General features: G+C 42.3%; 2 protein-coding genes across 2 annotated transcripts; one reads left to right on the top strand and one right to left on the bottom strand.

The window, feature by feature from the left end:
* Positions 1 to 15,338: 15,338 nt before the first annotated feature.
* On the top strand, positions 15,339 to 17,579 carry LOC147867843 (uncharacterized). The gene is made up of 6 exons (XM_087315755.1): positions 15,339 to 15,534; positions 15,614 to 15,691; positions 15,776 to 15,880; positions 15,973 to 16,767; positions 17,247 to 17,338; positions 17,505 to 17,579. The coding sequence occupies exons 1-6, from the start codon at positions 15,345 to 15,347 to the stop codon at positions 17,577 to 17,579; spliced, it is 1,335 nt and encodes a 444-aa protein (XP_087171881.1). The 5' UTR covers positions 15,339 to 15,344.
* Positions 17,580 to 17,615: 36 nt separating this feature from the next.
* Positions 17,616 to 22,298, bottom strand: LOC147867842 (uncharacterized). The gene is made up of 4 exons (XM_087315753.1): positions 22,096 to 22,298; positions 20,974 to 21,954; positions 19,932 to 20,881; positions 17,616 to 17,631 (listed from the first exon to the last, which is right to left on the bottom strand). The coding sequence occupies exons 2-4, from the start codon at positions 21,577 to 21,579 to the stop codon at positions 17,616 to 17,618; spliced, it is 1,572 nt and encodes a 523-aa protein (XP_087171879.1). The 5' UTR covers positions 21,580 to 21,954; positions 22,096 to 22,298.
* Positions 22,299 to 24,560: the final 2,262 nt, after the last annotated feature.

The following is a 24,560-nucleotide window of genomic DNA, read 5'->3' as shown; positions in this document are numbered from 1 at the left end:
AGATAATGACGTAGAATCAGTCGGGACACGCAAAAAAACTTTTTGACCAATAGTAAATGCACGAGGACGTCTATCCTGATCAGCATAAAATCGAGCACGATCTTGAGCTGTCTTGACATTTTCTTTGGCAATATGCAACATTTGGTTCATGTCTTGCAAAAAATTGCGTGTACTGTCTAATGTATCACGATGAATCGTGACATCAACTGGGGCACGTGGCTGAAAACCATACATCAACATAAAAGGACTATATCCAGTGGATGTATGTTTAGAGCTATTATAGGCAAATTCTAAGATAGGAAGGTATTGCTCCCACTTAGAAGGGGTTTTTGCTACATAAGCTCGAAGCATGTCCTCAATAATTTGATTAACTCGTTCAGTTTGTCCATCAGACTGAGGATGATCTGCGGAACTCATGCTCAACGTAGTTTCTAGTTTCTTAAAGACCTGAGTCCAAAAGTCACTAGTAAACTTGGAATCTCGATCACTAACAATATCCATCGGTAATCCATAAAAACGAAATAACTCATCAACAAATTGATAAGCCAACTGTTGAGCGGTTACCGTGGTTTTTGTAGGAATAAATCTAGCTAATTTTGTTAGCCTGTCAACGACAACCCATATGGCATCATGACCCCTCTGTGTACGAGGTAAACTAACAATAAAATCCATCGAGATACTTTCCCATTTATTGTTGGGAATATCTAAGGGATGTAAAAGACCAGCAGCTTTAAGTCGTTCCGACTTATTAATCTGACATTGTAAGCATTGAGTTACGTATTTATGCACGTCAGAACGCATCTTAGGCCAGAAAAAAGTACACGAGATGAGAACGAGTGTGCGTTGTATTCCAGGATGACCAGCAGATGGTGCATCATGACATTCATGAAAAAATTTCTGTTTAACATTTGGTAAATCTGGAACACAGACCTTTCCACTACGGTAGAGCAAACCGTTTGTAATGTGAAAGGTCGCCTTCGAGGGTAGGGTGCTAGTATCGGCATCTAAACCAGATTCGGCTTTCGTCCAGTATTTTGAGAAATAACTGTCATCAAGGTATTTCCCTCGAAGGTGATCTAAAAGATCAGATTTTATTTCCGTGAAGCTAAGCATGTTAACTTCTTTAATGCGACTAAGAGCATCAGCAACGGTGTTCATAGAACCCTTGCGATAGCGTATGGAAAAATCAAAATCTTGCATAAGGTCAGCCCAACGGCCTTTACGACCAACAAGATCGGGCTGGTCACAAAAATACTTTAATGATTGATGGTCTGTTGTAACCACAAATTTATTTCCATAGAGATAGTGCCTCCATGTTTTAAGTGCGTGTATCACCGCAAACAACTCTTTCTCTTGAACCGAATACCGAGATTGAGCAGCATCAAGCTTCTTACTTTCAAAAGCAATAGGGTGACCACCTTGATAAAGAACTGCACCAATAGCATAATCACTAGTATCGGTTTCAATTGAGAAAGGCTTAGAAGGGTCTGGTAATAGAAGAGTGGGAGCCTGACACACATGCTCCTTGAGTGTCTCAAATGATTTGTCAAGTTGTTCATTCCATGAAATTGGTTTGACAGACTTACGTGGATGACCTTTTAAAAGGTCAGTTAATGGCGTAGTCAATTTGGAATAGTTACGAATTGATTTTCGTAAAAATCCAACAAACCCTAAGAATGATCTAAGTTCACGAATATTACGAGGAATGGGCCAAAGTTTAACCTTTTCAATACGAGAAGGTTCAATTTCAACGCCATTTTCTGTAATTAAATGACCTAGGTACACAATAGATTTTTGGAAGAAGTCACATTTTGAATGTTTTGCATAGAAAGAGTTGTCACGTAACTTTCGCAAAACAAATCGAACATGTTGAACATGATCTTGCAAGGTACGGCTATATATCAAAATATCATCCAAGAAGACGACAACAAAATCACCGAGTTGATCTCGGAAAACATCATTCATCGCTTGTTGGAATGTGGCTGGAGCATTAGTCAACCCAAACGGCATGACTAAAAACTCTTAATGGCCATAGCGCGTACGAAAAGCGGTTTTAGGAATATCATCCTCGGCGATGCGAATCTGATGATAACCAGTTTGTAAGTCAATTTTCGTAAAATATCGAGCCCCGTGCAAACGATCAATCAAATCATCGGCACGAGGTAATGGATATGCATTCTTAATTGTCATTTTATTCAAACGGCGATAATTGATACACATTCGCCACGAACCTTCCTTCTTCTTGACTAATAGAACTGGCGCACCCCAAGGTGATTTACTATACCTAATGTGGCCCATACTCAAGTATTCCTTAAGTTGTTTAGCGATCTCATCCTCTTCTAATCGACTAAGTCGGTAAGGTGGAATGCTCACAGGAGCAACCCCAGGGATGAGTTCAATTTGATGGTCCACATTACGTTTAGGTGGTAAAGTAAGCGGTAATTCAGTAGGAAACACATCTTGAAAATCCTCTAAAATAGAGTCGAGTAATCGTTGCTCAAAATGTGGTAATTGTGTGGCGTCAATATTAAAATAATAAAATTGAACCGCAGGATCAATTACACACGAATAAATTAATAAACTAGAATACTCACTTAAAGATTTAGAAGACACAAGTGAATGAGAAGGAAGTTTGGAACATTGAATAAAATGTTTACAATTATTAAGTTCAAATGTGATTGAGTGATTAACCCAATCAATGGACAAAGAAGGGTTTTTATTAAAAAACCAAGGATATCCTAAAATGACATCTGCGGATTGTAATTTCATAACATGAAAGTCAAGCTTCTCCAAATAAGTATCTATTTGAATTGGCAGTTGACAAACAATGCCACTGATGTATTGAACGTTTCCATTTGCCATGTGAACTTGATAGATATGATCACTTGCGTTTATGTGGAGCTCCATTTGCTGCACAAAGTGATCATTAAGAAAATTGTGAGAACTACCGGAATCAAACAAGAAATGTGCTTGTGTTCCATTGATATATTCGACTGCTCGGAGTAAATCATTAGGTCCAAGTAAATGTGAAGGAAAAGTGCATTCACATAAACTTAAGTGATTGGTATGAACTTCAACAATATCAAAAGACTCGCCTGTGTGACTCGTAGATTTGTCTTGAGGAGGGGTGTTCATTGACTTCCTCTCAAGACGACGACAGGTATCCTTTGTGTGGCCCCGCTTCTTGCAATATGCACAGAAGAGGTTCGGTTTCTTTGAGTCGCGGTCAAGAGTGTCACTGGATTGCTTACGTTTCCCAATGAACTTGACATTCGGAGTTTTGGCGAACTCAGGTTTATTGTGGTCTTTCTTGGAAGTCTTATGGTATCGCAGCACAATGTTGACGGCTTCCTCGAAAGTTGTGGGGTCCTTGTCATGGACAATCCAATGATAATCCCCATTGGGAATACCATTCAAAAAACAAGCGACAAACCATTTCTCACCCGTAAGTCCCGATTTTTGGATCTGGGTCCGTGCGTGATGCACATAATCCTCGAGAGAGGTAAATGGCTTACTAGACAATGTGAGCAAGTGTTGTGCTTGTTCGGTTTGAGAAGGTGGCTGCAAGAATTGTTTCTTAAAAACATCAACGAAACCTTCCCAAGTTGTGGGTAAGTTTTTTGCGGTCCTTAGGCCACGCCACCAAGCAGCAGCTCGGCCACCTAACTCACGACCGACATAACCAATTTTTACTGCATCGGGCTTGGGATGAAGCTCAAAGTGAGACTCCCAACGACCAAGCCAAGTGCTAATGGCCTCCTCGGTTCTTTCTTTCTTATCTCCCTTGAAAGGCGTGACTACGAAGGAAGGTTCACCTTCTTTCTTGGACTCAATAGTTAATTCTTGGAATTTCTTTTCCAATGCCATATTGGCCTGTCTCATTTCGGCCAATTGATTCAAGGTAGTAGTGAGCAATTGCTCAATAGTGATCTCAGCTTGTGTGCGAGATGCGGATTGGGGTTGAGAGGTCTCATTTGGAGAGATCGTTCCAACTGCGTTCAAAACTTGTTCCATGATGCACGCTGTGGGTATGCAATAAAATAAGGAGGTTCAGAAAATACACAAGCAAAATGAATGCTTGAAATTTTGATTGAAAGAACTTTATCCAAGAAAGTATCTCATGTCTTTACCCCTCTAGACATATGAGATGTGATTCGAGATCCGATAACTATGGTAACACTATGGTGTTTTAAAAACCATGGGGGAAAACATAGCTAAGATGTATTTCTCGGATCTCTATCTTGAGTAATCATGGCGGCTCCCCGAGGCTCAACCATGGTTCTTACATCAATGAAATTTCCTAGATAGCCTTATATTAATGCCAAGCCATCATGTATTATATGGTCGAGAAAGTGTATTACGTGAAAAAACAAGTGCACTCACAAGTAATATTCTAGTCTTGCGAGCAATAAGCAAACGTGATGATAAAATGATAAAATAAGGCACTACTCATAAGAGTTAAGTAGTGACGAAAACAAGGGTAAAAAAAAGAACCCATGTGTTACCTACGAAAAAAACAATGTCACAAATAAATGGGAAGTGCAAGGTATGCACATATACATCCCAATATGATTGTTATAACTTGCACAATTGTGACATAAGCCACAAATTGATACAAGTGATGACGGTGTTGTGCGCAAAGATGTAATACTTAAATCCATGAGTAAAACATCAATAAGGGAACTCATATGGTTTTACTTGTTTTCTAAGGCTTGATGATAAGAGTTAAACCTAGATGACCCGTTGAAAAAAAATCGTTCAACAAGCCACTCCATACGAAAAAAATAGTCTACACGTAAAGGTTACATTAAAATAAACGATGTAAATACTTTATACATGAAAAGGAAGTGGAAAAAGGATAGTTAATTGTGGGCGGGTAAATAATAATTACTAGAAAATCATATAAGTGAAACAATACTTATGAAATTAAAATTTAATTAGAATAATCAACAATTAGGTGTATGGAATCAAACATGCCCTAAGATACGAAACCCTAGGGTAGTTGACATGCACCTCCTCAAGACCACCACATATCCCTAGAATCGGCCAAGTAATGGCTAATTAAAGAGGAAAGTGGCATAGGTAAGTGACATATACCTCGTCAAGGCCACATCATCCCTTAGAATCGGCCAATTGATGGCTAATTAAAAAGGAAAGTGGCATATGTAAGCTACATATACCTTGTCAAGGCCACAACATCCCATAGAATCGGCCAATTGATGGCTTAATAGAGAGTAGAGTGGCATAGGTAGGCAACATACACCTTGTCAAGGCCACATCATCCCTTAGAATCGGCCAAGTGATGGCTCAATAGAGGGGAAGAGTGGTATACTCAACATCATATGCAAAACGGCCATGAGATAAGCGTGTGCGATTAGAGCAAACACGCTCGACCCAATGCACAAGAATAATTATTATCGTAAGAGTTCAAGAGAGGAGAGAGTGGGATATATATCGCAATATGCAAAAGGCCATGAGTTGAGCGTGTGCGATTAGTGCAAACACGCTCGGCCCGATGCATAATAATAAGTAAAATCGTAGCGTAGTAGGAGGTAGAAAGAAAGAGAATAAAACGTAATACCAATTTGATTCGACCATAAAGAACGCATAATAGAAAAAGAGAAGAGATCAAAAAAGAAGAATACCGGGTTTAGAGTGTTGTTTTGATCCTGAGAAGAGCATGACGAGCCTTGTTAGATCCCCCTCGCTCACACGCAAAAAACATCAAAACAACAAAAAAAATTGTTAGTAAAAGCTCTGATACCACTGTTAAGAGTCTATTACTAATCAATAGACCAAATCAAGTAAAAAGGAAGAAAATAGATTGGATAGAAGAACCCGTTCCACCCGACCACCCCCGAGCTATGATCTAGACATAGCCAACCTACCACTGACGTCCCATACCGCCGGATATTAGGATGACTAATACCTTGGAAGAGATAAACACGATCGTCGAGACGAAAGCCTAGCCCGCACCACCGGTGTCTACGACAACAGCCTTCCGACGTGATTCCTATGAGGGTAGCTAAGCCTCATATTTATACCTTTTCCTAGGCCCCTTGAATAGATGTGCCTTTCTAAAAGGCTCTCTATTCATTGGTTGTCTAAATCATGATAGTGCATGCACATATCATTCATTCTATCCAATCATTAGTCCCCTTTTTAATAATAGTGAACATACCCTTCACTAATGTAAATATTAGTGACCTACCCTCACCAACGTTATGTGTACATAACAGAATCATACACAGAAAACAGGAAATAAAAACACGACACGAAGAAGAGACGAGTACACAGGATGTTTACGTGGAAAACCCAAACCAACGGAAAAAACCACGGCAGCCCACAGGCTGCAAACTATCACTATGCTAGAATGTACAACAGTGAGTTCACGGAGGCAAAGACCTCGTGCTCACGATCCTCGCCACAGGCGGCGGTTACAACAGAGGCAACGACCTCGTTCTCTCTCTCTCTCTCTGTACACTGTTACGCGCTCTCTCTTCTTGCACCAACAAGAAAATGACAACAACTACCATTTATAAAAGTTTGCCCTAAGTCATATTTATATTAATATGACTTTTCGGCTATTTACAAATATAGCCTCGATGGACTCTCAGAAACATATTTACGAATATGTCTCTTCATCCGGTTCTCACCTGGTCTGCACCATCCGGCTCTCCATAGCCGGGTACTCCTCATCTAGATCTCACCAGGTCTGCACCATCCGGCTCTCCGTAGCCGGGTACTCCTCATCCGGTTCTCACCGGGTCTGCGTCATCCGGCTCTCCATAGCCGGGTACTCCTCATCCGGTTCTCACCGGGTCTGCGTCATCCGGCTCTCCGTAGTCGGGTACTCTTCATCCGGTTCTCACCGGGTCTGCGTCATCCGGCTCTTCGTAGCCGGGTACTCCTCATCCGGTTCTCACCGGGTCTGCACCATCCGGCTCTCCGTAGCCGGGTACTCCTCATCCGGTTCTCACCGGGTCTGCACCATTCGGCTCTCTGTAGCCGGGTACTCCTCACCCGATTTTGGCCTCGGCCGAGTTTGTTCATCGGCATTGTTCTTCTCTCTACCCATCCGGAGGGACCTGTCTCCCAACACAGCAGGAGGCCCACTTGCTCCCGGTCCCTCACGTCCACCGATTTAACAAACAATAGGACACGACTTGTGTCCAGTACGGTCCGGTCCAGTGCCGAAAGACGCGTGAACCGTTCTTCAAACTCCCAGAGGAGCACCGACACGTTTCTCCCCTTTTCGGGGGTCTCCACCCATTCCATGAAGTCCCGCTTCGATAGCCAAAGCGCGTCATCAAGCCCGTATTTCTCAAGGAGTCGACCTTCAAATTCTTCCCAGGTCTGGCTCTCAGCCCATACCTCGAGCATCTCCGCATGGATGCTCGGCATTGCCACCCAAGGGAATCTGTCCAGTCGCCTATCCTCCGAAATGTCCCTCGTCATCATTTCGGCTCGGTAGGCCTCCAAATAGCTCGTGGCGTCCTTTCCGCTAAACCGGCCTATCGTGCCGACAATCGCTTCAATGGCCCTATCGAGGGCGCCTGCGCCTTCGCGCGCACTCATTATCCGATCCACAGCTGAAGCCATGGCTTCTGCAAGCTCCGATCCCCTCATCTTCCTATTCCTCTGCCGCCTATTCACGTATGGTTCACTAAATATTGTCGAGATATTACGCAAGTGCGTGTGGAAACGAGGCGGGACCGCGGGGGCCTCGAACCAAAGAGCAAGCGAGGGAGGAGAAAGAGAGAGAACCGGCTACGCAGGACCGGGGGGTACACAGGGACACGGCCCTTCAGCACGGAGAACGCGAACAGACACCGACACAGACAGATGCGAATGACTAAATATGTATATTAAGAAAAATGGCTAACACGACTACAACCCTCGATGGGGCACAGGTTGTCTGCAACCGAACAGGCCGACGAACAGATGCCGATGCCTGTTCGCCTCGACGCACAAAGCGGGGGGGTAGCAGGTCGGAGGTGCTGCCGGAAGCACTCGGGCGTTCCTCGAAAACAGCGCGAGCCTCCTCGGAACCCTGCACAGAAAGCTATGGAGCTCAAGAAGGAAGGAAACAGAGAGCGAAGCGTCCAGAAACGGTCCGGCAGCACTTCGTCCTCTCTGCGCAAGATCCCTGCAACAGCTCTTTCCTGCTCCTTATATAGGCCGACGAGCAGGCCGTCATGTCAGCTTTATTCCCTGTCCCTTTTGGACAGGGATCCGCTCCGTCCTTCACGCGTCCGCGTAGTTACGCCGCCGACTCGTACAGTTCCTTCGCTCGCGCGCGCGACCGAAAAGACTGTTCGCGCGGTCTTTGTCTCCACTTGTGTTAGGGCCCGTTCCTGCCGATTATCCTCCGAATTCGCTTCTATGTACAACTTGGAGCTTGCGCGCGTGAAGAACCGGTTCCCACGCCTGGGTGCGCCGATTCCGCCTATGGACGGTTTTCTTCACGACATCCGCCCCCACCTAACCGCGCATCCTCCGGTATGCGCCAAGAGAGTTGGGACGGAGAAAACCGGCCCGTCTTCGTTCCTCGCCCGTCGGTTCTTCCTCGCTTTCGGATCGTTCGTCACTGCTGACTAGGAGAGCCGGGTCTGGCTCGTCGTCGTGTCGCTTCTTGAACGTTTTGATCCGCTTCCCTGCAACCGGTATCGCCATTCTCGTGTCGTCCAGTTCCGCCAGGTGATATGTCCCGTTGTCATTGGCGCTCCGCACCACGTAAGGCCCGAACCACCTTCGTGCGAACTTCCGTGTAGCTCGGTGCTGGTTGTCGAGGCTGCTGTCGAGGCTGCTGTCACCTTCGTCGATTTTCTTCGGTCGGAGCCGGTGCGTTCGGTCGAACCTGGCTTTGTTCTTTGTCCTCGCCACCTGGAGCTTCTCCGCAGCCAGTTCCACGTCCTCCGGTCTCCGCTCGAGCTGTCGTATACGCGCGGCCAACAACTCCTCCCGGCTCATCTCGTCCCTCCAGTCGACCGTTGCCCACGAGGAGATCGTCCGTTCGATCGGCATGATCGGCTTCTGGCCGAACATGAGCTCCGTCGGCATGTACCCGGTTACCGAACTGTGCGTGGTCCGGTCTGCCCACAAAGCATAAGGTAGCAGCCGCGGCCAGTTACCGGCTTGGCCTCCGCATGCTCGAACCAGCGCCTTGACGATCGGTCCGTGTCCGCGCTCCACCTTTCCATTCGCCTCCGGATTGCACGCAGTGGTGAGCGAGAGCTTGACTCCCAGCCGGTCGAACAGCTCCGCGGCTTCTTCGGCGTCCAACTCCCCTCGGTCAGCCACGATCTTCCCGACGCACCCGTACCGGCATATCACGTCCTCAATTAGGAACCGACATACGGCCGCGGTCGTTTTGTTCGGAAGGGCCCGGCCTTCCACCTGGTTCGTCAGATCCTCCCGCGCTAGGACCAGGTACCGCATCTGTCCTACCCCCATTGGCATCGTCACCAGATCTACCATCCATTTGAAGTGGATGGTCGGAGGGTACGTAGGGTGAAGCTCGTCCCGGTGTCGGACCACGGAGTGCATCTGACAGCTCTCGCAAGTTGTCACTAATCGATGCACGTCCCGGTACAGTCCCGGCCACCAGTACTTCTCCTTTATCTTCTCGAACGTGGCCCAAGTTCCACGGTGTCCGGCCCAAGGGCTGTCGTGGTAGGCCGTCAGCAGCTCCTCCTGTTCTTCCTTCATCGCCACCACCCGGAGCGGAGCGCCGTCCCTCTTCTTCGGGTGCTTCCATAGATAGCCATTCCGGAGAAAGAACCGGTACGCTTTCTTCCGGATCCAGTTGGCCTCGTCTTTCGTCCATGACGCATCCGGCGCCATTGTCCTCAAGAACCCGCCGATCTGCAGCCACTCCCCGTCGTACTTGCTCGCGTCGAAGTCGTTAAGCGCCGGAGTGCTCGTCCCGCCGGTTGTTACGTATGCTGCCTCGAAGAAGTCCACGCCGACCTCTTCGTCCTCCGAAACCATGCCGCCCTCGTCATCGAATCTCGCCCTTGAAAGCATGTCGGCCATGGCGTTGTCTTTCCCAGAAATGTGTCGTATTTCCGGGTCCAGGGACTTGATGTACGCTATCCACCTGAGCATCGCCAGGTCCGGCGTCGCGCATCCTGAAACCATGCCGAGAATCGGCATGCAATCCGTCTCTATGATTACCTCTGTCCCGATCAGATAGTCTTTGTCGGCCTTCACCGCCGAAACGATACCCCAGAGTTCGCGTTTAACTTGGGAGTATCCTCGTTGTCGCTCACTGAGGACTTTCGCGCCGAATCGGATCGGGAACCGATTGCCGTCCTCGTCTTGCTGGTTGACGACCCACCCGATTCCGGTCGGACTCGTGTCAACCGTTATGTATACTGGGGTGCCCTTCTTGTAGACGGCCTTCCGGAGCGCCGGTGCTGCCGAAAGAGCCTCCTTCAGCTTCCGGACTGACTCCGTGTGCTCGTCAAGCCATTCGAACCTTCGCCCTTTCTTCAGCAACCCGTACAGCGGCTCCGCGACGTGTGCGTAATGCGGGATCCATATTGTCAAGACTGAGAGAAAGAAAGAGAGAGAAAAAGAGATAGAGAGATAATTGAAAGAGAATTATTATATTGAAGCGTAAAATGGATTACAAAGAGTAGGCTACAAAATGGCGTTGAACCAATTTAGGTTTGGGATGGGTGGTAGATCCCTATTTATAAGTAATAGAGAACTCTCTAGAATATTCTAGGTTATCCTAGAATGTAGAGTAATCTAGAAGATCTCTAGAGTATTCTAGAAGGTTCTAGTGGTATAGAACACTCTAGAATATTCTAGGTCATTCTAGAATGTAGAGTAATATAGAATATTCCTATGATATTAGATTTCATATTCTAGAGACTATGGGTCGAAGCATGCTACGGTGTACCAACTTTTGGCCAAAAATTTAGTACTAAATCGAAGAAGAAAAGAAACATTAAAAATTGTAAATAAATTTCAAAAAACCAAAAACAAATTCATTACGTCACACTCGAATGTTCAAAGATATTATACGTCACACTCGAATGTCCCTAGGCCATATTTAATGCATTAAGTGTTGCCCCAGTCTCCTAGGTAGAGTTGTACGAAAGCACACCTGGAGAAGGTTTCCATTGTGACAGGTGGTCAGTGTCAATCTCTCTCTCTCTGGTATTGGTAGTCGAACGTGTCAGTTGGTATGTCTCTCTCTCTCACTCTCTCTCTCTCTCTCTCTCTCTCTCTCTCTCTCTCTTCTGTCTCGAAGTTGTCAGACAGACACCTTCGAAGGTCTGTTTCTCTCTGTCTCTCACTCACTCTCTGTCTCTCTGTCTCTCTGTCTGTCTGTCTATCTCTCTCTCTCTCTCTCTCTCTCTCTCTCTCTCTCTCTCTCTCTTCTGTCTCGAAGTTGTCAGACAGACACCGTCGAGGGTCTGTTTCTCTTTGTCTCTCACTCACTCTCTGTCTCTCTCTCTCTCTCTTCTACCTCGAAGTTGTCAGACAGACACCTTCGAAGGTCTGTTTCTCTCTGTCTCTCACTCCACCTTCGAAGGTCTCTTTCTTTCTTTCTTTCTGTTTCTCTCTCTCACTCCACCTTCGATTCTCTGTTTCCCCGTTGTTGTTGTTCTTGTGTTCCCCTCTGTGCCAGGTTCGATCTCTGAACTCTGTATACGCAGCAGCCTCTGAAGTTTGTCTCCTCTGCAGCAGCCTCTGAAGTTTGCTCGTTTGTCTCCTCTGCAGCAGCCTCTGACGTTTTGCTCGTTTGTCATCCTGAAGTTTTCTCGTTTGTCTCCCAAGGTATCGAAATCAAGACGGTGTGGTACCTCTGCAAGTTTAGCGACCTCCAGGTATTCTCTGTGTTGCATGCCCAACTGGTATGTATTCTTTTTCTGAATGTTTCCTCTCTGTCTGTTTTTTATTTGTATGTGTATGACCATTTGTAGGTTTTGATTATTCATAGTCTATGTGTTGCATGCCCAACTGGTATGTTTTTGTTTTCTCTGTGTTTCTCTGTGTTTCTTTTAAAAATGTATCACAATATTTTGTTCGATGTGGTTGTGTGTTAGACATGTTTGTACATGTGGCCAAAATGGAGTTGGCTATGATGAGTTGCTATGTTTTTGTTTTGTTAATGTTTCATGTCCATCTGTTTTTATTTTGTGTGAGTTTGGCATGGATGAGTTTTTTTCCTACTATTTTGGGTTTTTGTATGTTGGACATGGCTTGTACATGCGATGTGATGGAGTTGGTTATGATGATTTACAAAGTTTTCGTTTTCTTTGACTTTCCTATTCGTCTGTTTTTATTTTCTGTGTGTTTGACATGGATGAGTTTTATTTTCTGTGTGTTTGACTATTTAGGGTTATTGTGTGTTGATTTGCAATGTGATGATTTGCTATGTGGTTTGTACATGTGGTTTGTACATGCAATGTGATGATTTGCTATGTGTTGATGGTAATTGCGATGTGTTGATGGTAATTGATTTGCTATGTGTTGATGAGAATTGTGTTGACTAGGAAAATGACGAGAAGGACACCCATAAAGAAGACATTGATGAAAGAGAAAGTGAAGACACCAGTGAAGGAAGGAAGAAGGACACCCATGAAAGAAAGCAAGAAGACACCCACAAGAGAAAGGGTGATGAATTCATCAACACAGAGAAAGAAGACCTGGCAGTACCAGTCCATCAGTCGAGACACACCTCTTGGATGGAATTATTTCCTTCGGGCACGACCTGACGTTTACCCAGAGCTGAGAGAGTGGTTGTTAAAAACCTGGGGGTCAGCACATCCCGACACAAGGCGAGGATTCCACATGAGTGGTTTGAAGAGGGAATACATCAATTTATTGAAGACGAGATACGAACATGTTTATGATACAAATCAAATCACTAACAATGAGGTGGGTACTGTTTTTGCACGTGCTTTTGCATGTGAAGTTCAAGGTGGCATCGACGTTAATTGGGAAGATTTTAATCGGCACCGGTCAGAACATTACAAAGGGTCCTCCAGTACCAACACTGGCTTGAAGTCATCTGGAACCTCTCATGTGGATATTCCAGCTACAACACCTGTCCAACAAGTTCTAGAGGCAAAGGTACGGGCCACAATGACTGAAAAACATGAACAGATGATTGCTGGTTGCATAGCTTCTATGAGCTCAAGAATACAAGCACTACTTGCTGATTTGGAAGCAGTTAAATCACCTGAGATACAGGCAGAAAAGAAATTTTCTTCAATAAAGACTACATATGAATGGATTGCATCGACAATCCAAAATTCAGAAAGTGAGGTGTTGAAAGAGGAGTTGAAGAAAGAGCTGAACAATATGGGTGCTCAATTACATTCACAGATGACAGACCTTGATACTTGCAGGAATGCACATGAAGAAATAGATAATAAGTTGTCAGCCTTAAAGTTGCATTCTGAGAACCTTGCATGCTTGATGCAGGATTTAAAACATAATGGTTTTGATACTTTGTGTCCATCTGTAATTGAGCACCCAAGTGGTATAGAAAGTACCATTACTAGTATAGCTATATCACGGTATTAGCTTTAAAAGTTATTTATTTCTACTTTTATGGTATAAATAAGTGAGCAGCTAATATATTATAACTTGTGTTTGCAATCTTCCAGGTGTATATTTTGTGGCCTCGGATTCAAGCTGGAGGCTATGGATGTTGTGATTACACCATGCTTGCACACATATCATGTGCTATGTGCTAAGTATCATTTTGAGAAAGAGAATACATGTATGGACTGTAAAACTACAATTGCGGCTGAGTGGTACTATGCTTGGGGTTTAAAAGTACACCCGTACGGTATGTGGCTCTACTATTCTATTGTTTGTATTATATAATGTCAATTATCATTTGGACTAGAACTAGTGTATGCCACAATTCATACTTAAAATTTAGGAGAACAATGGATTAGTATTAGTGTATCTCTAACAACAATGGGATAGTATTGGCAGTACTCTTAATATATAATTGGTATGTGTAGTTAGTTGAAGGGATATTTTCCAGAATTAGTAGTACTAAAAGGGAACCAGGTACAACATCGTCCAATCTATATTGTAACTTGCCTAGTATTAGTTTAGTAAACACTATACTTATAGTACACTGTTGACTGTTAGTATTGTTTGTGTAACTTGGAAATTAGTACTAGTAATGTAATTTGGGAACAAGGTGTCACTTAAATTGCTGAATAATAGTACAGTTTCTGTAATTTGGAAATGAGGTGTGTGAAACACATATCACGTTTAGTACTAATACTGTTCAAGTTCAATACTGTTGGTGTAATTAGTACAAGTTATGTAACTAGGTGTGTAGAACACATATCACGTTTAGTATTACTTGTGTGCAAAATACCAATCTACATTTGTTGGATTAGTACTTAGTAATTACTACATTGTTCATGATTAGTACTAGTTTTGTACTTTGTGAACTAAGTTTCTAGTACATTGCTCATGATTAGTAATAGTTTTGTAACTAAGTGAGTAGTACATTGCTCATGATTAGTACTAGTTTTGTAATTTGGGAACTGAGTAGTACTTTGTTCCCTATTAGTACTAGATTTGTACCTTATTTGTGTAAATTGGTAACTAAGTGAGTAGTATATTGTGCATGATTAGTACTATTTGTGTAATTTGGGAACTAAGTGAGCAGTACATTGTTCGGGATTAGTACTAGTTCAGTGATTTAGGAAATAAGTGAGTAGTACATTGTTCAAGATTAGTACTACTTATAAATTTGACAAAGTCAGTGGTGCATTTTTCGGGATTAGTACTTGTGCATGATTAGTACTACTTGTGTATATTGTGCATGATTAGTACTATTTGTGTAATTTGCGAACTAAGTGAGCAGTACATTGTTCCTTATAAGTACTAGTCCACTAATTTAGGAAACAAGTGAGTAGTACATTGTTCATGATTAGTACAGTGGTACATTGTTCGGGATTAGTACTCCTTGTGTAACATGGTAACTAAGTGAGTAGTATATTCTGCATGATTAGTACTACTTGTGTATATTGTGCATGATTAGTACTACTTGTGTAAATTGGGAACTAAGTGAGCAGTACATTGTTCCTTATTAGTACTAGTTCAGTAAATTAGGAACTATGTGAGGAGTACATTGTGACCTACATTGTATATTTTAGATGATGGTACTAACGTTCAACGTTTTTTTGTTTCTTGCAATGAATGTCGTAGTGTCAAGCAACTCCACGCCAGGGAAGGTCATGGAACTACCAGCCCCTGTGCCTAAACCCTCAATATCTGCCGCACATTCCAAGGTTCAGGGACCATCATTACCAATAACCTATGATTTTTATGATGAGGATGAATGTATGAGAAGGGCCATTGGAGCAGTGGAACATATGCTTCTACAAACAAATTCCCCAAGCTCCGGTCAACAATTTGAAATAGAGCCCACTAAGAAGAGAAATGATGTGTCTTTAGAAATAGAGCCCAGTAAGAAGAGAAATGCTGCAAGAATGTTGTATGGAAACGGCAAGAAAAGGAAAGTTGAATGCAATGGTGAGTCATATAAGTTCTCACCTGTCAGGAGCGTTGTCAACCTAATCCATTGTCTAATACCATGTACTTGTGTTGCTAGCTGATGACGAAATGATATTTGGTGACGGAGATACGAGTTCAAAACCTGATCGTGAAGACGAATTTATCACACTCCCAGGTAAACGTCAAAAGCCAGACTTTGAAAACAATGATTTAGCTCATAACAACCCTATTATATTGTTGCTTTTGGTGCATTCTATAGATCATAGCAACACTGTTGAGCACCTAGATGTTGTGGAGAAGATGACCGAGCCCACCACTTGCAATGGGGTATCTACGGCTGTACAGTATGACCATGTAACATTAGGTAAAAATGTGGCCCAAAACCCTATGTTCATTGTTTGCAAACTTTTGAGTATGTGAGTTGATACTAATATTGTTTGGAATCCCATTAATTAGGTTTACAAGAGCAGCCTGAATCGGGAACTTCATGGAGCACAAGTGCAGAGTCAGATTCTGGGATTAACCTTTCCACGGAGGCAGATTCTGGAAGCACATCTTCCACACATGAGGATTGTGAGAAAAACGAAGCATTCATATGTGAAGAGCAGCTGGCATGTCCAAACAACAGTATGTCTAAAGAAGCCCATGAGGAGTGTGGAAAGAATATGGCAAGTACTGAAGAGAAGATTGAAGCCCATGAAGAGTCTGGAAAGAATATGGCAAGTACTGAAGAGAAGATTGAAGCCTATGAAGACTCTGGAAAGAATATGGCAAGTACTGAAGAGAAGATTGAAGCTCATGAAGAGTGTGGAAAGAATATGGCAAGTACTGAAGAGAAGACTGAAGCCCATGAAGAGTGTGGAAAGAATATGGCAAGTACTGAAGAGCAGACTGATTGTACTGATAATGTGTTAGTAGTGTCTACTGATAATGTGCTAGTACTGTCTAAAGATTCTGATGAGGAGTATGGAAAGAACATTGCTAGTAATGAAGAGGAGCTTGATTGTACTGAGAATGCCCAAATGGATCGTGGAAAGAACATCGCTTTCCCTGAAGATAAGCCTGATTGTACAGAATCACATGAGGAGCCTGATTGTACAGATAAGCCTGATTGTACACGTAGTCTTAAGAATGAGTTGACAGCCACCGTACAAGAGGAGTTGACCATGACTACTGCCATAGTCCACATACAGGAGTCTAATAAGAACGAGTGTACAGGCATCATTGATGATGATAGGGGAATAAAGATGAGTGATAATTTGACTATCGACAGCACCTTTGTGGATTTGTGTACAAGCATTGCAGTTGCAGAAAACACAGTTGCTCTCTCAAGCTTGCCACCAGTACAAGGTGCCCGCGCATCCACGCCTATCTCTGATGCCTCTGATGATGAAGTGCCACTTAGTCAGCTCATACCTAAAGGCTTTAAGATAAAGAAGAATGTAAAATCTGGCACCAACAACAAGCGCATTACAAGATCGGCCAAGTTACCCTCTAGTGCCTGATTTTCTTCCGATTGTACTTGAACTTTAGCTGTTAGTGATGTCTGAAATACCTCTATTTGGATACCAAAATACTGTTTCAATTGCCAATGTCAAAATTCCACTTCTGTATTTTGTAGAAACAATGGGAATATACTTTTTGATCTAAGTATTCCTCTTTTTACAACGTTTTGTTTCTTTTTTGAGATCATCTCCTGATGAGTTGCCAAGTCTTTGAGTCTGTTGTAGATAAAATGCTTGAAATTCTTCTTAGCTTGCTAGGAAAATTTAGGTTTTCAGGTGTTAATGATGATAAACAGAAAATATCGGGTGTTATTGAAGTATAGACTGTTTCATCAATCCCATTTGGAGGGTAACCAGAATTTGTGCAAATTGTTGAAGCAATGTGGGCCATATTTTGATGATATCATCCCAATGGATGAACTATCCACTAACAGTAGTAAGGAAACACTCCCCTTTTTGAGCTATCACAAATTATTGTTTCAGGAGTTGGATTATTTTGTTAAGGAATTTGAGGCTTCATTGCACATTTGCTTCTTGAAGAATGAACTTACAGTATAAAATCTTACAATATTAAAGTCATAATTTGAATTCAACTTACAGATTTATGTGCCTACAGAGGACACACCAACGGCAATGAATCTAGACTTTATCAAGAAGATATACAATATTTTTACTCATTTTACCATGGCTCTGCAAAACTTCTATGCTCAAATAACATCAGGAAACATGAGCAATATCGGCAATGAAGAAATCCAAGTCTTGTTGACAACAACTAATATATTATGAAAGATAAGTACAAGTGGTTGACAGGCATAAACACTTTAGAAGAAAGATGAAATATATCAATTCATTTGTCAATCATCAAAATTAATAGTGAACTCCAAGTATTGAGAGGGTACAATGTATTGAGAGGGTGACTTTCAAGCATTAAATAGAGAGACCTCCCCTAATATGTGCTCATGAACCTCTTGGGGGACCTTGTAGACAGTGTTGTATCCCTTAACCTTGTGCTTTGCTTGAGTCATATTGAATTTGATCGCAAGAATGGCATCAGCGTAGATTATTGCGATGGGTGCTTCTTTTAGTAATGCATATGTGTTCTTGCACTGCGGCAACTTTGCATAATAGTTTCCATACACGACAGACTCACCAACGTTGAAATTGTTGCCCCAGCCATCCCTCACCACTTCTTTCAATAATGTCTTTCCTTGCTTGCACACCACAATGTAGTAGTCTTCTAAATCTTCATTCTGAGGAGATTTGAGCACTGCAAAATGATCTCCAACTTCCAATAAAACTGCCAAGTCTTGATTTTGGTTGTAGTATACAATATCGTTTGAATGCACATCATCTTCAATATCATCTTGTCGTTCAGGCTCAAGCTTCTGCAACTTCCAGGGCTCCACGATTGATAGGTTGATGCATTTATCCCAAGCTTCATCTATACACATGGAACAAAAGCATGATAAACTACGTAGTAACAATTGTGTTGTGTCCTTGCGGCTAAACCCTAACACACAATGGGTGCTGCGTGTGCCTTTCACGGTTTTACAACCATATGATTTAGTTCTATCGACCTCATCAGCGCGAACTTCAACAAACAATCTGTTCTTACCATCATTTGACATCTTCCATGTTAGCCACTGCACAACATCATGTGCATTTTGTAGCTTAGCACCATTATTATCCAACTGCTCACTTGTAAGGGCACGTTTGATCACAGCCCCCGCGCCATCATGCTCTCCTTTTCCATGTCCAGACCCGAAGTAATTCCATTGCATACGAATGTTGAATAAGGAGAAATACCTGCTTTTGTAACTCAGGTTTCCAACAAAATTAGTACTATGTTGTCAATAGAGAGTACTACACTTCCATTAATACTGGCATCCATTTAATACTAACTTAGTATGGATATAACTTAGTACTAACTTAGTCTGGTTTATACTATGAGTACAAGATGAGTACTTTACATCCCCTTGTATAGTACAATGTGTCTATGGAGAACCCTTCACATGGATTAAAACATAATTAGTACAATTCTCTTAAGGACGGACAATACTATAAGTACAAGATGAGTACTTTACATCCTTTTGTAAACACAACATAGTACAAAACCAACACACAACATACTACAATGTGTCTATGGAGAACCCTTCACATTGATTAATCGATACTTAGTATGGATATAACTTAGTACTAACTTAGTATGGTTTATACTATGAGTAGAAGATGAGTACTTTACATCCTCTTGTATAGTACAATGTGTCTATGGAGAACCCTTCACATGGATTAAAACATACTTAGTACAATGCTCTTAAGGACGGACAATACTATGAGTACAAGATGAGTACTTTACATCCTCCTGTAAACACAACATAGTACAATGTGTCTATGGAGAACCCTTCACATGGATTAAAACATACTTAGTACAATGCTCTTAAGGACGGACAATACTATGAGTACAAGATGAGTACTTTACATCCTCCTGTAAACACAACATAGTACAGATACAACACACAACATAGTACAATGTGTCTATGGAGAACCCTTCACATGGATTAAAACATACTTAGTACAATGCTCTTAAGGACGGACAATACTATGAGTACAAGATGAGTACTTTACATCCTCCTGTAAACACAACATAGTACAGATACAACACACAACATAGTACAATGTGTCTATGGAGAACCCTTCACATGGATTAAAACATAGTACAAACAAAATTAGTATGCATGCATCCATTCACAAGTGCAAGATTCGAATAGTTACAAACATAATTAGTATGCATCCATGTGAATAGTACTGTTTGTTAATAATTACAAACATAATTAGTATGCATGCACTAACACAAGAATTACTTCCTTACACATTGCATGGTAAGTACTAAACATATGGATTAAAAATTACCTGGCGATAAAGTAGAACGATCGTGCCGCCTTAAACTGCGAGGCAGCACCATCAGACCAAACCCAATGACGGTTAAAGGTTACCCCTAGAGAAAATAAATCTGCATGGTGAAGCTTAAAACAATGTTGAACAAATAGTGTATCATGCTTTTTATCATCTGAAATGTAAAATATTGATTTCTTATGTAACTCACCGTCTTGCCTCCAATAGCAAATATGCACAAGTATTGTACATTGATCATTGTACCAATGCATTGATTGAACCTCATTCTGAACTTTAAATGTATAGTTTTCTGCAAAGTCAATAACAGATACGATGACACCCGTTGGTAAGTTATTAATACATTCCTTGAATTGTGAATTTTGCCAATAACTCCGGAAGTTATGTGGAATGAACTCCCCAAGTTGTTTCTTAAATTCTGAGACAAGGGTAGCAGCACATGTCTCCTTATATACTTCCTTGATACGCTTAGTTACAACTCCCTTGCCAATATTTTCAGTCACATACTCTAAATATTTCCATTTCACGATATGACTGTTTCCCAAATCAAGCTCCTGCATACAAAATAATGGTAGCGGACAAACCTTACATGTTCTTAATAGACATGTACGACGATGCCACTCACATGATGGTTCTTTTTCACAAACACAAGACCTCCATAGCTCAGAAACAGATGCATAAGTCATGTTTCGTGCATTACACCTATTATCCTCCCCATTTGGTCTACATATCTCACAAGTGCAGACACATAATTCCCCGTGTATACCCTTACAATCAGTACGCATTGCATTCACGGCTAGCCTTAACATGTCCATCTTCACATGGTACACACAACAACATGTATTCCTCTCATTTAATTTTCTAACATAAAATGGTTTCAAACCTTGGAACTTGCGGAATCCAACAGTCAAGCTTGGATGTTGATCTTTAAAGTTCATGTACAATTCAGCCTACATCAACCAATATATATAGCAAACATTAATATACAGTTGGTCAAAACACAAAGTTATGGAATGTGAAATGATATAAAAAAATGGAATACCTCTGTCATCTCCAAGAAGTGTCTAGGGTGAATCTGGTACTTACCCTGACTTATTCGTTGTCTACACACGTCCTTCTTATTTGGTGAGACACGCGTATTTTTGGCCCAAAATGAATCCACTTTCTCAATAATCTCTTGAGATAAGGCATCACATCGTCGTCTACGTCCCAACCCCATCCACTTGAATTTGTTTGAGTGTATATTTTGGCGATGTTTCCTCAAGTTCCTTCTTTGAATACCCAGGGCTAAGGCAACTTTAGTATCACTATATTTTTTTCCTCTCGCACCGTTCACAACCATGTGTAGGGCTGCCCTCTTTGCAGCAAGTTTGTCTAAGCTCTCTACACCTTTCACTAAGTCTAGGGATGACTTCATAGACTCTACAATCTCTTCTGAAACACATTGGTCCCTAAATTTTATTCTCTCCATGTCTTCATTCAAACTTTGATGGTGTAACACTCTACAGATAATATCCCTACGATCCTCTTCACTAAATCTCTTTGTTATTTCTACCAAATAACGGACTATGTGAAGAACCACTCGTCTCTTAGTCCTTTCAGATATGCATGAGTTACTTGACAACTCACTCTCGTTAGGAACCCCCATTCGGTCACTAGATTTATCCGCAAAAATTAAGTGGCTTGCAAAAGTAGTTAATGTTATATAGACTCAACCAAGAAAACACAATCAAATGTTTTTAAATGTGGCCTGCAAAGTGAAAGATATTTCGTTTCAAACATTAGAATTACATATCAAATATGACAATTGTCAGTTCTAAAATTTTTGTACTGAAATATGAAGAAATGTAACATTTTAGTACTGAAAATAAAAAAAACGGTTTGGTGAAAGGAACCTCCAATGGTGGACGGAGCGTTGGATATGCCGCCTCGATTTGGTGGAAGGAACCTCCAATGCCGCCTCGATTTGGTGGAAAAAGCCACAAATCACCACGACACCAAATCAAATGTTTTTAAATGTGGCCTGCAAAGTGAAAGATATTTCGTTTCAAACATTAGAATTACATATCAAATATGACAATTGTCAGTTCTAAAATTTTTGTACTGAAATATGAAGAAATGTAACATTTTAGTACTGAAAATAAAAAAAACGGATGGAAGGAACCTCGAATGGATGGAGGGGGCGTTGGATATGCCGCCTCGATTTGGTGGAAGGAACCTCCAATGGTGGACGGAGCGTTGGATATGCCGCCTCGATTTGGCGGAAGGAACCTCCAATGCCGCCTCGATTTGGTGGAAAAAGCCACAAATCACCACGACACCAACTTCAATGGATGGATGTAAGAAAGTCGTTGTCGAAGAAGTCACTATTGGCTGCTACCAACAGTCTCTGTACCTCGACCTAAACCCTAACAAAAACAGAAACCCTAAAAAAATCAGAAATCCTCAACTTAAACGCTCAAAACAGACATGGATGTCTGAGATTTAGATTGGAGGAAATCAGAAACTGAACATGGATCTGTGATGAAAAGCTCAGAGGGATAGAGGAAGAGGAGTATGAGGGGAACCGCCAAAACGACGTGAGGGGAAGCGCCAAAATCGACGTGAGGGGAAAATAGCCCCCAAAATGGAATGAACATCTCCTCACCTGTTCCCCCCACTCCTTCTACAATAAATGACACTTGTACTACAGTCACCCCACTCTCCAAAATCGATTTTCTTTTTCTCTGATTTTTTTTTTTTGAATTATTCATACTAACAGTACTAAAAGTACTGACAATTTTTGTGGCCAAAAACAGTACTTTTCTGGTACACCGTAGCGTGCTTCTACCCCTATACATATAAGAATATTAATACAATGGTTAAGGATTTGACATGTGTACAACAGGGTCGTGGGTTCAAATCCTTTCGAGTCATAATGTGAGTGTCATGATCCTTTCGATGCATAATGTGACTGTTATCATGACACTATCCCCCTTCTTCGACGACACGTCTCACGGGTCGTAGGGTTTGTATTAGGACCTGGTTTACAAGGATATTGGCGATGAAATGCATTGACGAGTTCTGCAGCATTGGAAAGATTTGTGGCAGGTTCCCAAGTTCGATCATTGGGGGTATAGCCTAGCCAATCGACCAAGTAATACAACTTGTTGCGCACGATTTTAGAATCGAGAACGACAGCAACTTCAAATTCAGGCCCGTCCAAGAACTCGACAGGTGGTGGGGGTGTCGTAAGACGGCCCGGAATTGAACTTGTAGTATAAGGTTCCAAAAGGGATACATGAAACACCGGATGAAGATGCATGTGCGGAGGGAGGTCAAGACGAAATGCAACATCACTTATCTTACCAGTGATCATGTAAGGGCCAAAACGTTGGTAATCCAATTTACTACAAGGTCGAGTGGTCTTGATGTTGTGTTGGAGAAGCCATACACGATCCCCAATGCGGAACTTTTTTGAGGAGTCTAGACGATGACGATCGGCAAGCCTCTTGTGTGTAAATTGAGCATCGTGCAAATTGTGGAGAATGTTAGCTTGAATTTCTTGGAGGCGACTAAGACGATCCTCGGCAGCAGGGTTGGTAGGAACTTCTGGATGCGCATTCATCGTCCATCGAGGATGACAACCCGTATTTGCAAAAAATGGGGAATATCCTGTAGAAGAATGGGCTGAGTTGTTGTAAGCGAATTCCGCCAAGTGCAAAAATGCAACCCAATCATCTTGTTGATAGTTGATGAAACAACGAAGATATTGTTCCAATGTCTGGTTGGTACGCTCTGTTTGGCCATTTGTTTCAGGATGATAGCCCGAAGAAAGCTTAACTGAAATGTGGAGAAGTTTGAACAGGTGCTTCCAAAACTTTGAGATGAATTGTGGACCACGATCACTAATAATATCATCTGGCAGACCATGATGCTTAAATACCTCCCGCATAACGAGATCAGCCGTCTCTTGACTAGTAATCGACTTTGTACATGGCAAGAAATGTGCCATTTTGGTAAATCGATCAACCACTGTGAGAATTGCATCAAAACCTTTTGAAACTGGGAGATCAGTAATGAAGTCCAAGGATATAGACTTCCAAGGTGTTTCCGGAATGGGAAGTGGTTGTAGTAAGCCATAGGGTCGGTGACGAGGATTCTTTGATCGACAACATATATCACAACTCCGAACATACTCCTCAACAAAATGACGAAGGCGAGGCCACCAATAGCGTCGAGAAATTAATTCTAGAGTCTTGTGAACTCCAAAATGACCAGCCATTGGTGAGTCATGGCAATGTTGCAAAACTTGTAGCCGTGGGGGACCATCAGGAACATACAATAAATTTTGTCGAAATAGAAAACCATCATGCCAATAGAACTGACAATAGTCATTACGAGGATTTTTCGACTGTGAGCAAGAAGCACGATCCGGGACGATATGATCCAAAACATCCTTGGCGAAATCATCAGTGGACATATGATCTCGAATGGAATCAAGAAGAGGGGAATTTTCAAGAGCTGTTATGGCGTTAACTACCATTAATCGTAATCGATTAGGACCCAAAAGGATTTGTTTTTGATGCTCAAAAGCAGGTTCCCCTGGACGAAGTTCCATATAAGAGCGCCGAGAAAGAGCATCTGCTT

Source organism: Azolla caroliniana, unplaced genomic scaffold, assembly GCF_043228905.1.
Source record: "Azolla caroliniana isolate FFs.n. ecotype wild unplaced genomic scaffold, voAzoCaro1.0.p SCAF_2, whole genome shotgun sequence".
NCBI lineage: Eukaryota > Viridiplantae > Streptophyta > Polypodiopsida > Salviniales > Salviniaceae > Azolla > Azolla caroliniana.
The sequence above is the reverse complement of the archived record's forward strand: the minus strand, read 5'-3'. Positions and strand labels throughout refer to the sequence as shown.

What these genes read in the sequence shown, in the direction of transcription:
- LOC147867843 (XM_087315755.1), top strand. Translation starts at nt 15,345, where the DNA reads ATGAGAAGGGCCATTGGAGCAGTGGAACATATGCTTCTACAAACAAAT. An exon ending in GTATGACCATGTAACATTAG is followed by an intron (nt 15,881 to 15,972) that starts GTAAAAATGTGG and finishes CCCATTAATTAG; the next exon opens with GTTTACAAGAGCAGCCTGAA. An exon ending in TGATAGGGGAATAAAGATGA is followed by an intron (nt 16,768 to 17,246) that starts GTGATAATTTGA and finishes AGTCTGTTGTAG; the next exon opens with ATAAAATGCTTGAAATTCTT.
- LOC147867842 (XM_087315753.1), bottom strand. Translation starts at nt 21,579, where the DNA reads ATGGGGGTTCCTAACGAGAGTGAGTTGTCAAGTAACTCATGCATATCT. An exon ending in ACTTCTTGGAGATGACAGAG is followed by an intron (nt 20,882 to 20,973) that starts GTATTCCATTTT and finishes TGGTTGATGTAG; the next exon opens with GCTGAATTGTACATGAACTT.